The 15,880-nt window shown below is 48.1% G+C and overlaps 1 protein-coding gene across 3 annotated transcripts in view; it reads right to left on the bottom strand.

Moving 5' to 3' along the window:
• LOC137434244 (RNA-binding motif, single-stranded-interacting protein 3) overlaps positions 1-15,880 on the bottom strand; it is a 561,728-nt gene that overhangs the window by 34,030 nt on the left and 511,818 nt on the right. For 2 of the 3 annotated variants that reach the window (XM_068127062.2, XM_068127063.2), the window contains exon 11: positions 10,459-10,569. The exons of the other annotated variant lie outside the window; for it this stretch is intronic. In XM_068127062.2, coding sequence (XP_067983163.1) covers positions 10,459-10,569 — 111 coding nt within the window. The remainder of the gene's footprint in view (positions 1-10,458; positions 10,570-15,880) is intronic. 3 annotated transcript variants of the gene reach the window in all.

Here is a 15,880-nt window from a genome sequence, read left to right as displayed (position 1 = left end):
AAAGCCACCACTCCATGACCAACAGCATTGTCGAGTTGACGGACCATCTCCAGAGGAAGCGGCAATAACTTTTGGAGACATGCAGCAGTTGTTTTCCACGAATACAGAACGCAACAACCCTTGTATACCCGACTGTGAAGCCAATCATCAAATGCACCTGTCCGTACATTTTGCCACGCCACCTGTGATATAATCCTGTTGTTGACTTCTTGCTGCGACAGACAATCAGTGACATGGTTCTTTTAACAAATAAATCACCAAAGTGTAAAAGAAACTCACCAGATTGATATACTGAGTTAAGAAAGTAAACCCAAGTCAAGAAAAAAAAATATTCCATATTAAATTCCAAGTCTGTAAATAAATTAAGTTATCCTCCCCAAATATCGTGGGTACAAGACCTTTTGGGTAAGGTATTCCGATTTATTTAATTATTTCCTTCAACTAACTGCCTTACATTAGGTTAGCTTGTGAGGTAACCACAGGGCTGTAAGTTATCCATGGGGGATTAAATTACTTCAGAGACTCCCATCTATAATTAATGCCGATAGAATCCCCATTTTTTTTTTTTTTTTTTTTTTTTTTGTATACAAGATCGAGGCTCGTGAAAGAGCGAACATTAATCACACAGAAAGACAAACAGACACATAAAACAAATAACATCGGGAGCGGTAGACAAGATGGGGAGAGAGGGGGAAGGACACAAACACAACATTTGAGAGCAGGGACCGAGAGACATGGAGACATCGAGAGATCTGTGGGAGGGAGAGGGCTTTGGGGGGGAGGCATGTGAAGGGGGGGGAGGCATGTGAAGGGGGGGGGGGGGTGGGAGAGGTATAAACATATGGACACTGCCAGGATTTCCAGGAAATAAGTTGGAATTTCAAACAAGGTGGATCTGGGGTGAATTAGTGGGGGTAGAAAAGATCAAGGTTATGGATGGGGGAAGATAAGAGATGGTGGTGAACAGCTGTTTTAAAGACCTGGAGGGAGGAGAGGGATTGAAGGGAGTGTGGGAGTTTGTTCCACAGGCGGGAGAAAAGAGGAATGAAAGAGTGAAGGTGAGCAGAGAGCCGAGATTTCGGCAGTTTAACCATCAGAGGGTTGCTGGCAGATCTTGTGCGACCTGTAGGAATATTTGGGGGACAGAGCACAGAGAGAGCTGGGGGAGCAAGGCCGGAGAGGAGTCGGTAGAAAACGGAAAGACCACCTACCTGCCTGCGGTGAGTGAGTGAAAGGCCCTCAGAGATAGCTTCATCGCGGGAGATTCCAATGATTTTGAAAGCTTTGGATTCAACAGCGTGAAGCCGAACCAGGTGTGAGGCAGGAGCACCAGCCCATAGGGGAGAACAGTATTCCATTGAGCTGCGGATGAAAGCCTTGTAAGTGGTGAGGAGCTCAGGTGTGCCGAGGAAGGACTTCGCACGACGGAGGATGCCCAGTCGGCGACTGGCTTTGGAGGCCAGCTTGGAAATGTGGTTTTCCCAAGAAAGATCATGGCAGATAGTGAGACCCAAAAGCTTGAGTGACAGAACTTCTTGGAGAGGATTGTTGAGAAAGTAGATGGGAGGGTTGTCCAGTCGATCTTTTCGGAGAGACATAGTAAGAGAGTGAGATTTGGCAGGATTGAAAGACATGTTCCACTTGTTTGACCAGTCTGTGATTTTGTCCAGGTCTTCAGAGAGTGAGGAGGCTGCAGACTGCCGATCTGAGGGAAGAGGAATGGAGCGGCAGAGAGTGGAGTCATCAGCAAAGAGATAGAGAGGATTTTCCAGAGAGTCAGAGAGATCATTGATAAAGACCAGAAAAAGCACAGGGCCCAGCACACTTCCTTGGGGAACTCCAGCCTGAACAGGAAGGGGAGATGAGAGAAATCCATTCAGGGCCACACGTTGACTACGACCAGAGAGGAAGTCCGCAAGCCATGCATGGAGATTTCCATGGATACCATAGGAGGAGAGTTTGGTGAGCAGAGCTGGGTGCCAGACCGTATCAAAGGCCCTTGATATGTCAAGGGAGACAGCTCTGATTTCCTCTTTGGCATTGAGGACCTCCATCCATTGTTGAGACAGCAGAAGCAGCATGTCCAGAGTAGAGTGACCTGGTCTGAAACCAAATTGATGATCAGAGATCAAGCCATTGGAGAAGAGGAAAGATTTCATATCCGAAGCAATGATGGATTCCATGACTTTGCTGATAATTGGGAGCAGGCTGATTGGTCTGTAGTTGCAAGGATCTGTTTTTGCACCTTTTTTGTGTAAAGCGGTAATGCCATGACCCTTTCTACAGGGGGGGGGGGGGGGTAATTTTAGTCAACCACTCAAGTCACAAGCAGTGTATGTTTCAGGAGGGGATATGCATGGCTGAGGTGAATTAAAATCTGAATTAAATTTATTCCCCCAATCGAGCGCGTTGCGGGATGGCGGGTCTTCGCTCCTGGCCTTTCCGGGCGAGGGGGGTGGGGGGGGTATTGGTCGGGTGGTCGTGTTTCCGTGGGTGTGTGGCGGCGGGTGTTGCGGGTGGTTGCGCCAGTCCGGCTGGTGTGCGTTGCGTCGCTCCTCCCCCTTGCCTCTTGGCACGGCTGTGGTCGGAGTCTCTTGTGCGGTTGCCACTGGGTTCCACACCCTTCTCTCCACTCTCACCCTGCTCCGCCTCGAACGCGGGGCTCGGATTCCGGTTGTCTGGCCTGCCCTCGCTTCAGCGGCTGGTGGGAGCTCGGAGTGGTCGTTGCGGACGCGGCGCAAGGTGGCGGGCCTTCGCTCCTGGCCTTTCTGGGCGGTGGGGTCTTGATCGGGTGGCCGTGTTTCCGTGGGTGTGTGGCGGCCGGTGCCGGGGCGGTTGTGCCAGCCCGGCGGGGGCGCCGTGTGCCTCTCCTCCCCCGTGGCTCTCGTTGCGATTATGGTCGAAGTCTCACGTGCGGTTGCCGCTAGGTATGAGGGCTCAGTGCGTCGTCGCCCGACAGTTGACCCGAGCACCAGTAATTCGGGCGTGCCCCAGAAAGAATGTGGTTAGGTAGGACCATGCCTGGGATGCGCTATGGATTCAGTTGACCCTCGGTGCCCTCGGTGCCCTCGGTGCAGGGCTGACTGACATTACAGGCTGGTCCGCGTCTCCCCCCCCCCTAACTCTCCAATGATGCCAACAGCAAGGGACCATGTGGTTCAGAGAGGAAGATCCTTTCAGGCCACTAGGGGCCGCCCTGCAGATGTGTAGGGGGGAGGAGGCAGGTCAGCCTTAGCCGACTCCAAGCAAAGATCCATACGGGGCGGACTTGAGACACCCACAGGGACACGACCATATGGGGAGTCGTCGGAGGGACTGGTGGCTTAGCTGTCGGCCCAGATGAGCAGCTCTCTTCCTCCATCCCCCCATTCGTAAGGGAGGGAGGCGTGCCAGAGGCCACTCGGGGCCTAGCCGCAGCAGCGATAGGGGGCCGGTCCAGTCTTAAGCTGACTCCAAAAGGAAATCAGTGCGGGGCGGGCTCGATACACCCGCCGTGACCTGGCCGTACTGAGGAGTTGATGAAGGGACAGGAAGCTAGTCTGGCCGGCCAGATGAGTGGCTATCAGCCTCCCCCGCCCCCCCCTCCTCGTAAGTAACACAGTCTAATATCGTCTCCCCCTCCCACTCTTCCCCTGTGATGCCAACAGCAAGGGACCATGGGGTTCAGGGAGGATGATCCTTTCAGGCCACTAGGGGCCATGCTGCAGATGCGTAGGGGGGTTCCAGGTCAGCCCTAGCCAACTCCCAAACAAAGATCCATACGGGGCGGACTTGAGACACCCGCCGGGACACGTCCGTATGAGGGAGTCGTCGGAGGGACTGGTGGCTCGGCTGTCGGCCCAGACGAGCAGCTCTCTTCCTCCGCCCCCCCCCCTTCGTCAGGCACTTCGGGTTAAGGGGGGGAGGCTTGTCAGAGGCCACTCAGAGCCTTGCCGCAGCAGCGAGAGGGGGCCGGTCCAGTCTTAAGCTGACTCCAAAATGAAATCAGTGCAGGGCGGGCTCGATACGCCCGCCGTGACCTGGCCATACTGAGGAGTCAAGGAAGGGACGGGTAGCTAGTCTGGCCGGCCAGACGAGCGGCTATCAACCTCCCCCCCCCCCCCCTTGTAAGTAACACTGTCTAATATCGTCTCCCCTTCCCACTCTTCCCCTGTATCCCAGGACCTAAATGACGCAGGGAACGAGGTTAACCACAGTCGCTGGGACATCGTCTCGGTGAGAGGTGGCCCTTGAGACTCGATCGCTCGTATCGGGGTTTGCGGGGGTGAGTGCGGTGGCCGGGTGCTCAGTCGGTCTGGTGTGGCGTCCGCGGGGGTCGTCGTCGTGCGCTTTGGGGCCCGGCGGCTCGGGATGGATGCTCGTCCGTCTGGGGGGTGGTGGGGGTGGGCCCGTGGGCTTGTGTTCGTGTCTTGCCCGCCGGTCCCCGGTTCCCTCGCGGTCATCCGGCGGGGGTGATGGCGGGGCAGGCGTCGTCCGGTTCTGCTGTTTTGACTCCGGTGCCTCAACCTCTGCCCTCATGCTCCCCCTCCCTCACTTGTGGAACGGTGGTAATCGCACGCCGCCAGTAGCCTGGGTCAGGGACATGGGGCGGAAGGGGTCTTCGTCTTGGTGAGGAGGTGGCCCCTGAGATCGGACTGCCCGTGTCGGGGGTTGGCAGGGGTGGGGGTGATGCCGGGTGCTCGGTTGGATTGGTGTGGCATCCGCGGGGGTCGCCGTCGTGCGCTCTGGGGCCCGGCGGCTTGGACTGTTCGCTCGTCCATCTGGGGGGTGCGGGGGGATGGGGGGTGGGCCCGCTGGCCTGTATTCGTGTCAGGCGGGGCGGGTTTTGTCCTGTCCTGCGGCCGGAGGAGGTGTCTCTGGTCCCTCGGCCCTTGCCCTCACGCCCCCCTCCCTCTCTCCATAAAACTAACGAGATAAGATTATAGAGGGGTGTCTCATAGCCTTAATGAGATTCATGGGTAGACTCATAGGCTAAGTGTAAGGGCCATATAGTTATACCCGTATGTAACATATCATAACAAATACTCAAATAATCTGTGGGACTCAAGCTCGCTTAAATTAGGTACATTTGCCTTCACTTCATGTTGCCTATAGGTACCCTGAATATGGTTAAGGTACTCTGTCTGTGTAGCATATCTGGGGGAGGGAAGCAAGGGGAAGACCCCAATTATCTCTATGTAAATGTGCATGGTACAGTGCCCCCTGGTGGTACCCAGTATTACAAATCCTATAGAAGGAAAGTTTCAACAACTTAACAATAGAAATTACGGTGATGTTGAAATCGGAGTGAGAATAATTCGAAATTTCAAAATGTTGCATTTCACTCATTTCAGGTGGAGGTTCAAACCAAAGCATCTAGCAATGAGCTTTGCAGTGAAGTGGATTTTCTCACGCCATATATGAGCAGCATGGATGATTGATGAAGATGATGTGGTTTTCTCAGCAATGAAGGATGACCTCGGGCAATTAATAAAGTGAATGGAGCATAATGTTGGTGAAGTACAACATGGTGTCCCTTGTTTAAACCTGTCAGCAAAGCAATGGGGAACTAGAACCGCACTCGGCAGAGAGCATACCTGCGCCAGGCTGAACTTTAAAAAATATATATATTGAAGGCTCCAGACACCGATTATATAGCCCTCATCGAAGCCAGGCCTTAAAAAAGATAACTGCATAAAGATAAATAAAAGTGAGAGAATGTAAAGGTGAGGAGCGAAAACGAATAAGAAAGTGTATGATGAAAAGTGTATGATGTTTGTTTGCAAGAAAGAGAGAGCTCGCCCGGTAGCTATAGTTTCAGTGAGACAGAAAGTAAGACCAGCAATCCAGACACCGAATGTGTAAGATGGTTCTGGGCACCACTTTAACGCTCCTAAGTTTTGAGTCCCACTGAAAGGCCAGACCTGGAATTCTGACCTGAACCAAAAGCTAATCGGCTTGTACTTGTCCACCAAATTTCATCCGAATCCGTGCACAACTTTTTGAGATATTGTGCTATATATCGTTTTTGGCCCTTGCACTCAATGATGAAGAATCACTTAAAAAATTCTCTGATCCGGATCTGGATCCTAATCTTCCCCAAAATTGAATCAATTCTTCCTTTTCACAAACCGAACCTCTCCTCTAAATTTTGTATGAATCCATCCACAATTTTTTGAGATATCCTGTTCACAAACAAACAGACAGACAAACAATAAAGGACATTAGGCAGTATAGCCTGAAAAGTAGGACGAAGATAAAGATAATCAATAATTGATTAATTGTGCAATTAAAATAAATTAATAATAATAATAAAATAATTAAATTCTTAATCAATTGGCTAATAGCATACCTAAACCACCACTGTTTCATCTGACTGTAACTTTTTGAAAATTAACTAATTAATCGAAAAAAAATAAAATTAATTGATTAATTGATTTATCAATAATTCAAAAATACCCTTTACAACGAAATCACTTGGTCATTGTTGTGTCCAAATATCAGCATCCTAGAACAAAAGGTGCCTGAGATATTGCCTATATGAGAGATAAAATAAACGAGAAAGAGCATCAGAGATTGCAGACCCTTACCAGTATGTGTTTTCCGTGGTTTTTAAGGCTTTTGTGTTAAAACAAATATGGCGGGAAAACCACGTGATCGATGACATCTTCATTATATATTTTTTCTCGACCAATTTATCCCTAGATGATGTTCAAGAAATTTCATCTTGATCGGATGGCGTTTTGTACTCGTCAAATTATGAGGTCATAATGGAGGCACCTATGACGTCATCGTTAACATATGTTATTCCACATGGAGACTTCTTTACAATGAGCCATGTCCAAATTTTTTCTATGCAGTGCTTTTGGAGATAAGAGGTGCAAAATTTTTCAGTTTTTCTAAGATGGCGGCCATACCACGTGACCTATGACATCATAATTATCATTAAAAAATTCTACAGGTGGAGTTGCACCTATGGTGCAAATTTCCTGTCAATCGGACCAACGGTTGCAGAGAAAATCATATTTATTCTGTGCGGACAAATAAACAAACAAACAGACAAACAAACAGACTCAAATGCAATACCCTCTCCTTAGGCGAGGGTAATAAGTACTTAATAAATCGATAATTAATTAATTGATCAATCAATTAATTGATTAATCAAAAAATGAAAAATGCAGTTTTTGCCAAAGCACGTGTTCACTAATGTGTCCAAATTTCAGTTTCCTAGCTCAAAAGATGGCTGATATATCACCCAGACAAACGAGAGAACCTTGACCTTTGGCCTTTCTAGTGAAAAAACATTGGCAGCCTCACTTTTGTCCTTTGGAATCCTCTGCTAAAGTTTGACGAAGATAGATGAAAGCGTTCACAAAAAAAAAAAACAAAAAAAAAACGGAACAGACACAAAACAGACAGGGGTGAAAACACAACCTTCATTCATGCACCTTTGGTGGCGGAGGTAAAATGCCTTGTATATGTATGTGCTCTATTTGAAAAAGGCCCTGTTGGCTAATCATGCCTGCCTCGTGTATACATTTATGGTGTATATATATACATACATACACACACCCTACTCTGTGTAACACTGGCTCACACGATAAACTGGCAAAACACTAATATACCACACATATCTATGATAGCAATAATAAAAGACAATGTAAGTTCGTCGGTTACTGTGTCTTTGGTTGTTATCTCCATATGCGGGTTTCATAAGGTGGAACGGAGCCCTCCCAGGTCTCAAAGTATCTACCTTTCTTTGTGTGTGTGTGTGTGTGTGTGTGTGTGTGTGTGTGTGTGTGTGTGTGTGTGTGTCCTCCATAACTCCAAAACCATGAAACCGAGCCCAATGAACCCAAACTTTGCATGCACCACGCACACAAAGCGAACTCTAAAGGAGTACATTAATTAAAAGCTGGGTGTTTAGGTGTGTTTAAACACTCTTTTGAAGATAATTTAGGGGATGCTCATCACAAATAAAACAAAAAAAAGCCTTTCCGAAATGGCGGCGTGCCTTCTTAATCAGCGCTCTCTCACAACGCTGGGTTATTAAGGCGCCATTTTATTTCGGCCTATTCAAATGAACTATCTACTCTCATGACTAATTAAAGTATATAATTGAAATCTGGGTTCGAGTTTGAGGATCGGATCTCCAGGACTAAATAGGTACCAAAATTTAATCAAGTGTATATTTTTTAACTGAGCTTTAAAAGGGCTGTCCTTCCTCCTTTCCACATTGAACTTAACTTTTTCTACTGTTCCAACAATTATATTGAGTGAAGAAAAGATGAAGGAGTGTGCCTGCAAGTTTAACTTTGTTGAATGCAATGAAAATAATTAATCATCGGGATTGCCACAAAAGCTGCCTGGGTTCTCCGTGGGGGACATCTCTGGAGTTAGGAAGGCAAAATCAATCAAATTAAAGTTCGAACTAAAAGAACATTAAAAATAATGGGAGGATTACAATGAGCAAAGCAACAAGATAAGTGAATTCTAAGCCATAACCATCGAATGCCTGATCTTCATAAGCACGAATTGCTTGCCAAGCCGGCCGTTCCTTATCAACCGTTTCATTGGAGTGCTTGCTTGAGTGCTTAACCCACTTGGCGAGCGCTCTACAAGCTGATTGGTAATGGAACACATGTGCTCCAGCCTCCTGCTCTGCCACCTCCTCTTCCTGCTCCCGCTCACCCATCCTCCTGTTCCCTACTAACCCCTTCTCCTGCTCCACGACTCCTCCCTCCCCCTGCTCCCCCACTCATCCCTCCTCCTGCTTCCCACTCATCCATCCTCCTGATCCCTGTTCACTCCTCCTACTACTTTTCTCTCACCCTCCTCCTGTTCCCCACTCACCGCTCATCGTGTTCCCCACTTATCCCTCCTCCTGCTCCCGCCTCAATCCTCCTGCTCCCCACTCACTCCTCCTGCTCCCCACTCACACCTCCTCCTGCTCCCCACTTACCCCTCCTCCTGTTCCCCACTCACCCCACCTCCTGCTCCCTGCTCACCCCTCCTCCTGATCCCTGTTCAGCCCTCCTCCTCATCCATGTTCACCCCCCACTTTTGCTCTTCTCTCACTCTCCTCCTGCTCCCCACTCACCCCTCACCCCTCACCCCTCCTCCTGATCCCTGGTCAGGCCTCCTGATCCTTGATCACCCCTCCTACTGCTTTTCTTTCCCTCTCCTTCTGCTCTCCCCCGACCCCATCTTCCTGCTCCCCCTCCCACTCCTCTTCTTCCTCACACTCTTCCTGCTCCCCTCCTCCTCCTCCTCTTCCCTATCCCCTCCCATCCCCGTCCTCTCTTCCCACCACTCCTTTCTCCCCCCCCCCCTCCACTCCCCATTCCCTATTCCCACCCCTCCTCTCCTCTCCCACCTCCACTCTTCACTACCTATCCCCACCTCCTCCTCTCCCTATCCCCACACCCCACCTCTTCCTCTCCCTATCCTCACTCCCCACTACCTATCCCCACTCTCCACTACCTATACCCACTCCCCACTACCTATCTACACCTCCTCCTCTACCCCCCCCCACTCCCTATCCCCATCCCTCCACTCCCTATTCCCAACTCCTCCTCTCCCCTCCTTTCTCCCTCCCCCTCCACTCCCTATCCCCCTTTCATCCTCCCTCCCCCTCCTCTTCCCTCTCTCTCCCTCCCCTCTCTCCCCCTCCCCCCTCCCTTTCTTTCCACTCGCCCCGATGCTCACCCATCCCTATCCCCCATCCATCTCCTCCTCTCCCTCTCCCTCCCCTCCTTTCTTTTCACTCACCCCTATGCTCACTCATCCCTATCCCCCATCCATCTCCTCCTCTCTCTCTCCCTCCCCTCCTTTCTTTCCACTCCCGCCTCCCTATTCCCCATTCCTCCCCTCTCCCTCTCCCCTCTCTTCCTCTCATCTCCCCTCTCCCCTCTCCATCCCTCTCCTCCTTCTTGCCACTCCCACCTACGCTCCTCTTCCCTATCCCCCATCCCTCCCCTCCTCTCTCTCCCTCCCCTGTCTCACCTGCCCTCTCCCCCATCCTCTCCTATATTTCCACTCCCACTACGCTCCCCCTCCCTATCCCCCATCACTCCCCTCCTCTCCCCTTTCTCTCCCTCCCCTCTTCCCTCTCCCATCCTCTCAACATTCCCATCAGCGATGTGAGGCTGCATGGTAACATTGCTGCTGGATTAATAAAATCGCAACAAATTGTGTAGAAAGCAAAGTTTACATTTGTTTCACCATTATATGCATTATAGTATTTCTTATTAACATACATAAGCAATGGTTACTTTTTGTGTCCCACTACATAGCTTTAAGACGTAGATATTTGACATTAAATACATTTCCTACAGTACTAAATGAGTAATGTGTTAAAAGAGTAAAATGCACATTATTTGAGACCACTCAGGTGAAGCCCAAACAACTCAGCAACCCTTGTAGATATAGACGATGTCGATGAAGTTTCTCGAAGGTGAGATAAAGGTGTGTACGTACCGCGGGTGTGTTGCTTAAAGACAAGTGCGACATCTGTTGGCCAAGCGCTCCCATCACACCAGATGGCTGCATCGGTAACGCATGCTCCATGGGCGCACTGATCACCGCTCCCTGGCGCACACACAACACAGGTCTTGAGGAGTAGCGAGAGAAGACCTCCCCTCATACTTTCAAAAACGATGTTTCCTTCAAAGTAAACTTCTCCAGAAACAAACCGTTCATATGATTAAAACTCGCAACTATGACATCCTCAACAACAATTAGGTCCAAAAGAAATACAAAATTTTACGGCCAACTCTTTTTGGCGGCCAAAAATGATTAGCATCCAGTATCTGCCCATGTTGTGCCATTTCTGAGTTGGAAGGACGTGCACCTGCTTGACACGTCACTGAATTTGATTGCAATAAAATTGAGGGCTCTAAAAGTCATGCGATTGAAATGGTGGGAGAGTTATCCTATGACCATCTGACTGCTAATGGCAATACTTGTTTGTGGGTGCGTTGTTGTTGTTATTTGTGACATAAACCTAAAATATCATTACACAATGGGGTGGGACCCTCACTGTTCTGTGTAAATCTGTGGCCTAATCAAATGGAACACCAAATACTGCATTGGAGTCATCAGAAGGAACCAGAAGAAGTTAAGAGCAAAGATGGAGTTATCATGAGGAAACCGAAGGAGTTAAGAGCAAAGATGGAGTCATCAGGAGGCACCTCCATAAGTAAACAGCAAAGATAGAGTCATCAGGAGGAAACCGAAGAAGTTAAGAGTAAAGATGGAGTCATCAGGAGGAAACCACATCAGGAGGAAACTGAAGAAGTTAAGAGCAAAGATGGAGTCATCAGGAGGAACCTCAATAAGTAAACAGCAAAGATAGAGTCATCAGGAGGAAACCAAAGAAGTTAAGAGCAAAGATGGAGTCATCAGGGGTAAACCGAAGTAGTTAAGGGCAAAGACGGAGTCATCAGGAGGAACCTCAATAAGTAAAGAACAAAGATGGAGTCATCAGGAGGAACCTCAATAAGTAAAGAGCAAAGATGAAGTCATCAGGAGAAACAAGAAAAAGTAAAGAGCAAAGATGGAGCCATCAGGAGAAACCAGAAAAAGTAAAAGCAAAGATGGAGCCATCAGGAGAAACAAGAAGAAGTAAAGAGCAAAGATTGATTCATCAGGAGAAACCAGAAAAAGTAAGAGCAAAGATGGAGTCATCAGGAGAAACCAGAAAAAGTAAGAGCAAAGATGGAGTCATCAGGAGAAACCAGAAAAAGTAAAGAGCAAAGATGGAGCCATCAGGAGAAACAAGAAGAAGTAAAGAGCAAAGATTGATTCATCAGGAGAAACCAGAAAAAGTAAAGAGCAAAGATGGAGTCATCAGTCGGAACCTCAACAAGTAAAGAGCAAAGATGGATTCATCAGGAGGACCTGGATAGGGTTTGGGTTGTATCCGCTATTCCTCTACCCTCAGAAACATCCAGGTGCAGCCAAGTGAGCCTTACAGAAAATTTTCTGCAAGAATTCAATTCTCCCGAGAAAGTTAGACAAAGAAAGACAGAAATAAAGAGCAAAAGAGATAAAAGAAAAGAAAAAGCAAGAAGCAGAACCACCTTTAGAGGCCATTTTTCCCTGCAGACCGGGGGTTGGCCTTTTTTGGGCACAGTGGTCCCCTTTTTGAAGCAATGTGTTACGATGCCCTTCCTGCCACCAACCCTGTTAGTCGCCTCTTCCAACACAGAAAATTACCAGTGAACTGGTACTCAATTCGCCGACCTTGGAAGGATGACGGGCTGAGTCAACCCCCATGGCGTTAATTCAGTGATCGACCAGGATTCGAACCCAGGATCCTAGGATCCCAAGCCGGCACCCAAACCACGAAGCCAACACCAGGCCTAAAAGTAAAATTAAGAATTATAATGAATAAAGAGAGATCTTAAAAACCAGAAAGAAGTGTGAAAAGAACAAAGATCAAAGATGTCGGGAAGAACCCGGATATAATGTATAGATTTCAGCAGTTACTCTGCAGGCTCAAACGCAGCAACAGGTACAAGCTACCAGAGTCATAACAAAATAAAATGAGGATACCGCTAGTTCAGTTAAAACATTCCTTGTTGTCGCTGTGGTTAAGCAGAAATAGAAGTAAAAATTTCAGGTCAAGTCGTGGAATTTAAACGTCGTTGTAAAGTTTATTTTTCGAGTTGAAAAATAAATAAAGAAATAAAATATAAAATACATCTTTGCATTGCTTATGGACATTTTATATTAAGATTGTGAATCTACGATCATCTTTCATGGACCTGAATATTATTTATATGTAATTGATTTGTAATCTAAAGTCCAAGTGGTCTGAAGCTATAAATAGTCAAGGGTTCAAGCTGGTCTAATGGGTTTAAAGCGTCTTATGGATCTTTGCAGTCTTTAATGGTCTTCAGGGTCTTTGTGTATTTTGTGTCTTTTGGGTCCTCAGGATTATTTTGGGTCCTTTGGGTCATCTGGGTCTTTAAAGGTCTTTGGGGTATTTTAGGTCCTAGAGTTATTTTGGGTCTTCAGCGTCTTTTTGATATTTAGGGTATTTAAGGGTCTTCAGTGTCCTTGGGGTATTTAAGGTCTTTGGGGTCTTTGAGGGTCTTTGGAGTCATAAGGAATATTAGTGGGTTTAAGGGACTTGGGTGATTTAAAGGGTCTTAAAAGGTCTAAGGGGTTTCAACAGTCCAAAGGGCCGAAAGGTATATTCCAACAGTACATAAATAATAGACGTATGTAATTAATAGACAGGATGCAACCGATGTTCAAACAGTATGGAATTTATAGACATATAGACCCATGGCTTTGCCTGCCTCACCCCCTCATGGCTTCATGGCCCATGTTTTTCAGTTTTATATATATTTGAAGAAGATGTCTTGGTCACAAATATACACACATAACCTGAGTTGTTACACATAACTCAGTATATATATATATATATATATTGTTACGGATCTGCCGCCGGCCTTCTCCCCTTATTAAGGGGGGATTAATCCCCTCGTCTTTACTGACCTGGCGCGACCCGAGACCTATTACGTCCCTTCCAGACAGCGCCAAATAGGGTTTCGGGACCAAATTCGCTCGTACCTAAGTACTAGCGCTGCCCTGGATGCGAGGAAATAAGCCTCGTACGAACCACGTGTGATGGTGATACGCCGAGAGGTTTGCGTACATGTGATCCGCGCCGTTATAGATAGTGGAACCAGATTCAAGCTGTTTTACCCGTGCCACGCTTAGTCAATGGAGAAATCACAAAGACGATTGAATACAGAAGAAAAGGAAGAACAAATAGCTTTAATTATTATGGCACGTATATACAGTACAGGACGAAGAGACACAGGGAAGCTGAGACAGTCTTAATACTTAATACCCCAGGACAAACGGGCCCGTCTGACAGACTCACACGGGGATTGCAGATGGGCAGGATGATGTTCACCAGCGCCGCAGTGGTCGTCCAGGCTCGGCCCCATCTGGCTCTCCACGGTCCCCGGCACGTCCCACGAAGATGGAAGTAGGCGAAGGCAGGGACTCGTATCGTGTCGCTCGAACAAACGGGTAATCTCGGGGCGAACGGCAGAGGGCGGACTTAGTGCGGCTGGCGGTTAATCAGCCGCGTTCATTCGCTTTGGCTGAACCACGCAAGTTATCAATGCCCTGGCTGCGCCCACGTATCCCTCGTAACCAAGTTCGTACAGTGCGAGTGATCCTCTTCAAGCGCATCTACCTTCTCAGAACTCAGAACTCACGACTTCCTTCAGCACACCTCTCCCATAACTCAACGAGCGCGCAACTCGACGAGCGCCTCTCCCTTCTCATAACTGAGAACTCAAATGAGGTGGGGGCTTCGTGCAAAGGGTTTTATTGCCACGCCCTTAGCCCGATCGAATGTCCCAACCACGCCCTGTGATGCAGTGCTGCAGCCACACGCTGTGAGCCCTGATTGGTGACTCATTCTTACTGTCATCGCCTCGCCGCTGCGCCAACCTCAACCCTCCTCCACCTTCCGAGGCCTACCTCGTGTTAACTCGCGCCCAACACAACCAGGGCTTTTTAGCCGCAATGGATCGAGCCTATGGACGTGGAATGGTTTGTAGAAGTAGGGCCTATCCTCCTGTCTTTACACAACACAGGATTAACACTGGAAGGGGCCTACTCTCACATATACTAAGACATAACTATACTACAAATGAGGTTACATGTTGCTCGTGTGACTAACTATGGGGGGCAAACTCAAATATATATATATATATCTGACTATGGGGGGCAAACTATCTGACTATGGGGTACATATATATATATATATACATCTGACTCCGCACGTGCAAAAGCTGAATGCCTCAACTCTGTGTTTGCCTCTAAATTTTGTGTCCCAAACCCATCCCTCTCTGTACCCACCATACCCAGTCGTACCCAGCTGCTCCAGGACTCCATGTCCTTTCCTCCTGACAAGGTGGAAAAGTTTCTGTCAACCCTCGACTCTGATTCTGATTCTGCAACTGGACCTGACGGCATCAGCCCACGGGTCCTAAAATCCTGTTCTTTCGCTCTTTCACTCCCTCTCTCTGTTCTCTTCACCCTCTCTTTTGCTCAAGGTCAACTGCCATCTGCTTGGAAATCAGCCAACATCACCGCTTTGCACAAAAAAGGTGCAAAAACAGATCCTAGCAACTACAGACCAATCAGCCTTCTCCCAATTATCAGCAAAGTCATGGAATCCATAATTGCTTTGGATATGAAATCTTTCCTCTTCTCCAATGGCTTGATCTCTGATCATCAATTTGGTTTAAGACCAGGTCACTCTACTCTGGACATGCTGCTTCTGCTGTCTCAACAATGGATGGAGGTCCTCAATGCCAAACAGGAAATTAGAGCCGTCTCCCTCGACATATCACGTGCCTTTGATGCAGTCTGGCACCCCGCTCTGCTCACCAAACTCTCCTTTGGAATCCATGGAAATCTCCACACATGGCTGGCAGACTTCCTCTCTAGTCGTCATCAACGTGTGGCCCTGAATGGGTTTCTCTCATCTCCTCTTCCTGTTCAGGCTGGAGTTCCCCAAGGCAGTGTTCTGGGCCCTATGCTTTTTCTGGTCTTCATCAATGATCTCTCTGACTCTCTTGAAAATCCTCTCTATCTCTTTGCTGATGACTCCACTCTCTGCCGCTCCATTCCTCATCCCTCAGATCGGCAGTCTGCAGCCTCCTCACTCTCTGCAGACCTGGACAAAATCACAGACTGGGCAAACAAGTGGAACATGTCTTTCAATCCTGACAAATCTCACACTCTTACGATGTCTCTCCGAAAAGACCGACTGGACAACCATCCCATCTACTTTCTGAATAATCCTGTCCAAGAAGTTCTGTCACTCAAGCTTTTGGGTCTCACTATCTGCCATGATCTTTCC

This window comes from Myxine glutinosa, chromosome 10, assembly GCF_964187855.1.
Source record: "Myxine glutinosa chromosome 10, kmMyxGlut1.1, whole genome shotgun sequence".
Taxonomy (NCBI): domain Eukaryota; kingdom Metazoa; phylum Chordata; class Myxini; order Myxiniformes; family Myxinidae; genus Myxine; species Myxine glutinosa.
The sequence above is the reverse complement of the archived record's forward strand: the minus strand, read 5'-3'. Positions and strand labels throughout refer to the sequence as shown.